The following is a 6920-nucleotide window of genomic DNA, read 5'->3' as shown; positions in this document are numbered from 1 at the left end:
TGGCAAAGAAAAAGCCATATCTGAGACTGGCCAATAAAAGAAAAAGATTAAGATGGGCAAAAGAACACAGACATTGGACAGAGGAAGACTGGAAAAAAGTGTTGTGGACGGATGAATCCAAGTTTGAGGTGTTTGGATCACAAAGAAGAACGTTTGTGAGACGCAGAACAAATGAAAAGATGCTGGAAGAATGCCTGACGCCATCTGTTAAGCATGGTGGAGGTAATATGATGGTCTGGGGTTGCTTTGGTGCTGGTAAGGTGGGAGATTTGTACAGGGTAAAAGGGATTCTGAATAAGGAAGGCTATCACTCCATTTTGCAACGCCATGCCATACACAGTGGACAGCGCTTGATTGGAGCCAATTTCATCCTACAACAGGACAATGACCCTAAACACACCTCCAAATTGTGCAAGAACTATTTAGAGCAGAAGCAGGCAGCTGGTATTCTATCGGTAATGGAGTGGCCAGCGCAGTCACCAGATCTGAACCCCATTGAGCTGTTGTGGGAGCAGCTTGACCGTATGGTACGCAAGAAGTGCCCATCCAACCAATCCAACTTGTGGGAGCTGCTTCTGGAAGCGTGGGGTGCAATTTCTCCAGATTACCTCAACAAATTAACAGCTAGAATGCCAAAGGTCTGCAATGCTGTAATTGCTGCAAATGGAGGATTCTTTGACGAAAGCAAAGTTTGATGTAAAAAAGATCTTATTTCAAATACAAATCATTATTTCTAACCTTGTCAATGTCTTGACTCCATTTTCTATTCATTTCACAACGTATGGTGGTGAATAAGTGTGACTTTTCAGGAAAACACAAAATTGTTTGGGTGACCCCAAACTTTTGAACGGTAGTGTATGTTTGGTGTGTGTGTGTTAAAATATTGTTTTTCTGCTCCCCCAGTGAACACAGGCTCACACAGCTCTCTTATTTACATGCACTGGGATCCTCTGTGTACCCGCAAACAAAGGGGCTTCAGTGCTTATCTCCAAAGATAGAACAGAAGAACAGTGTGTAGCTTATAATGTTAAGGAAGTACCACTCTGAAAACTGAATTTGATTGTCTATATTTTACATGTATCAGATCAGTCCAGCTCATGGAACACTTCTTTTTCCAAACAGTGTGTTCAAGCTGAAATAGATGAATTGACAAATATGTAAATAAATAAATAAATAAATATGTAAGGTCAAGGGACTTTCCATGGCAGCTAGTCTAAAAAATTCTCAGAGGAATCAAATATGCCCAGTTTGGAGACAGGCCTGACTGCTCTGTGCAATACAGCTTGCAATAAAAATAGTCTCTTGCGTTAGGTTGTCTTTAAAAGTTAGGAAGGCCAAGGATGACAAAGTTGTCACAAAAAGAAATTCAGTCACACACTGTCACAAACACAAGGGCACACTCTGTCTTCATCTGTCTTGTTTTAACAAAAGTGTATTTCATTTTCCTCTTCTCTTTTGTTGACATGTGTTTTCCCTTCACCTTAAACTTGTTGTTCTAGTCTTAACTATGAAGTGAAAACTAAGTAGCCGAGCTACACATACACTACACCTGCAGTGGCAGTACAGAATTTCAATTGACTTGGAATATATTTCTTTGGGTGATCCTGCTGAAAGATACATAAATATGCTGTAGGAATAAAGGTAACATTGTGACAATAACAATGATGCATTCCGCTTCCTACCTTTCGCTAAAAACACACATTTGTTTTTAAGTCACATGCTCAATACTGTGAAGCTCCTAAAAGACATGATTTTTGGATTCAAAATGTTGTTTGGTTTGCATTTTTAGTAAATTTTAGTGTAAGATTCACTCATACCGATTTTAAGTGGTATGGTTTTGGGTTTTTTGAGTTTTTTGTGTTCACTGAAGACATTTGGGTTTAAGATCAAAAGATGAGTATGAGACAAGAGTTCAGAATTTCAGCTCTCATTTCATGGTATTCAAATCTAGATGTGTTAAACAACTCAGGACATACCACCCTTTGTTTGAACCCACCCATTTTTCAAGTGAGCAAAACTATTGGAACATGTGACTGATATATGTTTCTTGTTGCCCAGGTGTTGCCTTTTAGGTTGATTGTCCAAACATTAAATAGCTCTGCATGACTAGTCTACCTTTTCATCCTTGGTTCAAACCTATAAAGACTGCATTTCCTGTAAAAGAAGATAAACCAACATGAAGACCAGAGAGCTGTCTATGGGAGAAAAGCAAGCCATTGTCAAGCTGAGAAAACAAGGAAAATTGACCAGAGCCACTGGACAAACATTGGGCATAGCAAGCCCAACAATTTGGAATGTCTTGAAAAAGAAAGAAACTACTGGTGTACTGAGCAACATACGTCGAACAGGTCGGCCAAGGAAAACAACAGTAGTTGATGACAGAAATATCGTGAGAGCTGTGAAGAAAACCCCAAAAACATCAGAAACTGACATCACCAACGACATCCACAGTGCAGGGGTGAAGGTATCACAATCCACTGTTGGAAGAAGACTCAGAGAGCAGAAATATAGAGGCCACACCACAAGATGCAAACCACTCATCAGCAGTAAGAATCGGAAGGCCAGATTGAAATTTACAAAGAAGTACAGAGCCGCAAAAGTTCGGGAACACAATCTTATGGACTGATGAAAAGTGATGGAAAGGCCGAAGTGTGGAGAAAGAAAGGAACTGCTTATGATCTGAAGCATACAATCTCATCTGTGAAGCATGGTGGAGGTAATGTCATGGCTTGGGCGTGCATGGCTGCTTCTGCAACAGGCTCATTAATATTTATTGATGATGTAGCTGATGATGGTAGCAGCAGAATGAATTCAGAAGTGTACAGAAACATTTTGTCTGCCAATTTACGGAGAAATGCATTGAAACTAATCGCCGGGAAGTTTATCATGCAGCAGGACAATGACCCAAAGCACACTGCCAACAAAACAAAGGACTTCATCAGGGGGGAAAAAAAGTGGAAGGTTTTAGACTGGCCAAGTCAATCACCTGACCTTAACCCAACAGAGCTGCATTTCACCTCCTTAAGAGGAGACTGAAGGGAGAAACATCCCGAAACAAACAAGAACTGAAAGAAGCTGCGGTAAAATAGCATCACAAATGAAGAATGCAACAGTTTGGTGATGTCAATGGGTCCCAGGCTTGAGGCAGTTATTGCAAGCAAGGGTTATGACACCAAATATTAAATGTTATTTACTTTAAAATGATTTGTTCCATTACTTTTGCTCACCTAAGAATGCTGTGGTCTAATACAAACGGTTATGTCCTTAGTTGTTTAACACATCTAGATGTGAATACCAGGAAATAAAAGCTGAAATTCTGAACTCTTGTCTCATACTCATCTTTTGATCCTAAACCCAAATGTCTTCAGTGTACAACAAAAACCAAGGAATTTGCCTTACCGTTCCAATACTTTTGGAGGGGACTGAACAAGGAATTTGTTTTGGTAACTAGATGCGCAGTCACAATATACATAAACCTATAAACATATAAAGATATCTAAAAACATGAAAGTGGATCCCAGTCTACTGCTGGAGGGGAGTGTCTGAAATAGTTTGTGTCCGGGGTGGGAGGGGATCGGCTGCAGACAGTCACCTTTTCTGCTCAGCGGATGATACGCTGCAGTCTGCCCTTGTCCCTGGCAGTGGCAGCAGCACACCAGATGGTGATGGAAGCTGGTTCTGGTCCTGGGAGATGACAGTGCCTGGAAGCGGAAGGACTCCATGTCGACTGTGGAGGGTGAAGGGGGAGGGTGGGGTTAAGATCCTCCTAAAATTCACAACCATCTCCACTGTCTTAAGAGCACTGAGCTCTAGGTGGCTCTAGCTGCACCAGATGACCAATCTCTCACCAGTAGGTGGACACATCCCCACTAGAGATGAGTCCCATGAGGGTAGTGTCATCCAAAAACTTCAGGATCTTGAAGGACTGTTGACTGGAGGTGCAACATTTGGTGTACAGGAGGGTAAAAAATGCAGCCTTGAGCGGAACTGGTGATAATGGTATGAGAGTCAGAGACATCTTTTCCCAGCTTTCCCAGAAGTCTGTGATCCACCTGCAGGTGGAATCAGGAGTGCTTAGCTGGGAAAGCTTGTCCTGCAGCAGAGCTGGGATGATAGTGTTAACGGCAGAGCTGAAATCACAAACAGGATCCTGACATAGGTTCCTGGGGGGTCCAGCTGTTGGAGGATGTGAAGTGAAGGGCTATTTTTACTTCATTGTATACAGACCTGTAGTCGAACTGCGGGGGGTCCAGAAGAACGTCTGTGATAAATTTGAGGTGGGACAACACAAGGCGCTCAAAAGACTTCCTTTCCACAGAGCTCTAGTAATTGTCATCTGTGTTAACAACTGTGTCTTTGTGTACTTCACTCCCTGTCTCTGTTTTTCCCATTATCGGGAATATGTTTTTGTTTTGCCATTAATTTGTTCTGTGCTTCTTGTTTTACTTTGGTATTTTTCTTTCCTCTTGTTTGTGGTCACTTCCTTGCTACTGCGTTTTTCCGCTAGTTTGATTGTTTTACTTTTGATTTTACCTGATTGTTTTCACCTGTGCCTTGCTATCTCCATCACTCTTGTGTATTTAAGTGAGTGTCTCCCCATTTTCTGTTGTTATTTCATCTTTGTCTTAACGTCAAGCGTTCCAGCCTATTCCTTGTGTTTCCCTGTGGGCTTTGGATATTCTGTCTGTGTTTCTGGACTCTGATTGGATTATTTAGTATTTGATTTTTACCTGCTTCTTTGTTTGGATTTCATTGTCTTGAGTTGGACTGCTCAACTGTTTGACCCTTGCCTGTCTCTTCTCAGCGTAAGCTTGCTCACCTTTGTTTTATTATTACAGTTTTTCTCAAATGCTAAAACACATTTCACAAACGTTTCGTCCATGTTCTCCAATGTCTAAACACAACACCCTTTTCTAAAGGGACATAAACACAACCACACCTTCTCCCTTCAAAACTCAAACTTTCACACCAAAAGAGCAGCTCGAAGCTTTCAAAAATGTAAACACTATACACATCATTACACACTACCGCAAAACAATTGAAAACACAATGCTCAATTTGTGAGAAGGTTCGTTTCATAACTGCCAATGCATATTTTTAGAAACTTTACAATAATGGATCTTCTTAGATCTCTGCAGAGGATTGGGCATTTAGATTTGTGAGTTTCATATGAAGAGTATAAATCTATAGTAAATTCTGTACACTACTGTAACACAACTCAATGCAAAAACAGAATCTATTGCACACAACAGTACTCTTGAACACATGATCAGGGTGTGAAGTTTTTTTTATTTACACCACAATCACTGTGCAGCATCATGTCGCTGAGCTGCATCGGGCCACATCACCTCATCCACATCGCAGGCTATATTGTCCCTTGCCAGGCACCGCGGGAAAAACGCCCTGGAATGGCGGATCCATCCTTGGAAGTTCTCCACTGGGATGTCAACACACGCCAGCGCCATTGCCCTTAGGAGGTTCTCTCTAGTGTATGGTTGTCTGTCATAAACCTTCCATCTCCACGATGAGAAGAACTCCTCTATAGGGTTCAGGAAAGGGGAGTAGGGTGGCAGACAGACGTTTAAAAAGTGGTTACTGTTGGTGGTGAACCACTCTGATTTGGTTTGTTCTGTGGAAGCGTACATTGTCCCAAATGATCACATAAATGGGATGTTCGGGCCCAGGATGGTGTTGGTGGTCCAGGAGGATATCTTTTAGCTCCTCTAGGAAGGTTAGGAGACGTTGGGTGTTGTAAGACCCAAGGACAGCCTGCCGGTGGACAAGCCCCTCCAAACCCATGGCCGCACAAAGAGTAATATTACCCCCCCGTTGGCCAGGAACCTCAGTGATGGCTCTTTGGCCAATGATGTTACGGCCTCTTTGCCTTCGTTTCTGCAGGTTGAAGCCAGCCTCATCCAGGAAGAGGTACTCATGAGGTCTGGCCATCGCGTCAAACTGTAATATCCTCTGTGAAAATGTGAAAGTGCACAGGTGTTCAGAACAACAGTCAATCAGGTAGCATAGTATTGTCCAGAAGTAATGTAGGCCACTGAGCAACACAGTATGTTCACTAACTGTACTGTGAACATGGATGTATACTTACTTGCACATACTCGTAACGTAGGTCTTTGTGTCGTGCAGAGTTTCGCTCAAAGGGAACCCTATAGACTGGTTTCATCTCACGAACCATATCCACAATGAGGGTTTCTTGTGCCGCTGTAAATATGGCAACCCTCCCACCTCTATGTGGCATTCTTTCAACTCTAAAGAAAGAAACGTGTTGTCAATTGACATGTTTTACAATACAGTAACAACTGATTTGAAACTAATAGACTACTTTCACAGGCTTGTAAAATTGTATTGTGACAAAGAAAGCAATAGAGTACAATACCTGTTGTGTTGTCTGAATGCCCTGATAATGGTGGCCACGGTGAACCTACTCAGGTTTGGACGGACTCTTAGTCCTGCTTCAGCCATTGTCATGCCATGGACAATGACATGGTCAATGACTGTTGCTCGCATCTCGTCCGTAATGATGGTGCGAGGTTGTCTTGCTCTCCCTCCTGGACCTTCTCCTCTCCCTTGTTGGCCTCCTCCTCTTCTTCCTTGGCCTCCTCCTCTTCCTCGTTGGCCTGCTCCTCTTCCTCCCTGGCCAGCTCTTCTCCCTCCTCTGACTCGATTACCTCTTCCCCTGACTCTGCCTTCATCCATTGTGTTTGTTTGGAATCTTCAGCAAACTGTGCACTCTGAACTTGCTTTTATACATGTGGTCACAGCATTAGCAACAGGTGTTTTCAATTTTGAGTCGTTATGTGTAATGAATGACGCCAGGTGTGTTCATTTTGTTCAAATATTGCTGACTGTGGCAAGCATTTTGCATCACATGAGCTTTCATTTGAGAATATGAGCAGAGTTCTTTT

The 6920-nt window shown here is 42.4% G+C and overlaps 1 protein-coding gene across 1 annotated transcript; it reads right to left on the bottom strand.

Annotated features, from left to right (window-relative positions):
• Positions 1-5303: 5303 nt before the first annotated feature.
• Positions 5304-6606, bottom strand: LOC119893925. Its single transcript, XM_038706336.1, has 3 exons — positions 6392-6606; positions 6104-6263; positions 5304-5967 (listed from the first exon to the last, which is right to left on the bottom strand). Exons 1-3 carry the CDS (start codon positions 6520-6522, stop codon positions 5593-5595), a joined length of 666 nt encoding a protein of 221 aa, XP_038562264.1. The 5' UTR covers positions 6523-6606; the 3' UTR covers positions 5304-5592.
• Positions 6607-6920: the final 314 nt, after the last annotated feature.

The sequence above is a fragment of the Micropterus salmoides genome, unplaced genomic scaffold (genome assembly GCF_014851395.1).
Source record: "Micropterus salmoides isolate LMB-PRFRI ecotype aquatic unplaced genomic scaffold, ASM1485139v1 Ms_hic_scaffold_8, whole genome shotgun sequence".
NCBI classification, from domain to species: domain Eukaryota; kingdom Metazoa; phylum Chordata; class Actinopteri; order Centrarchiformes; family Centrarchidae; genus Micropterus; species Micropterus salmoides.
The sequence above is the reverse complement of the archived record's forward strand: the minus strand, read 5'-3'. Positions and strand labels throughout refer to the sequence as shown.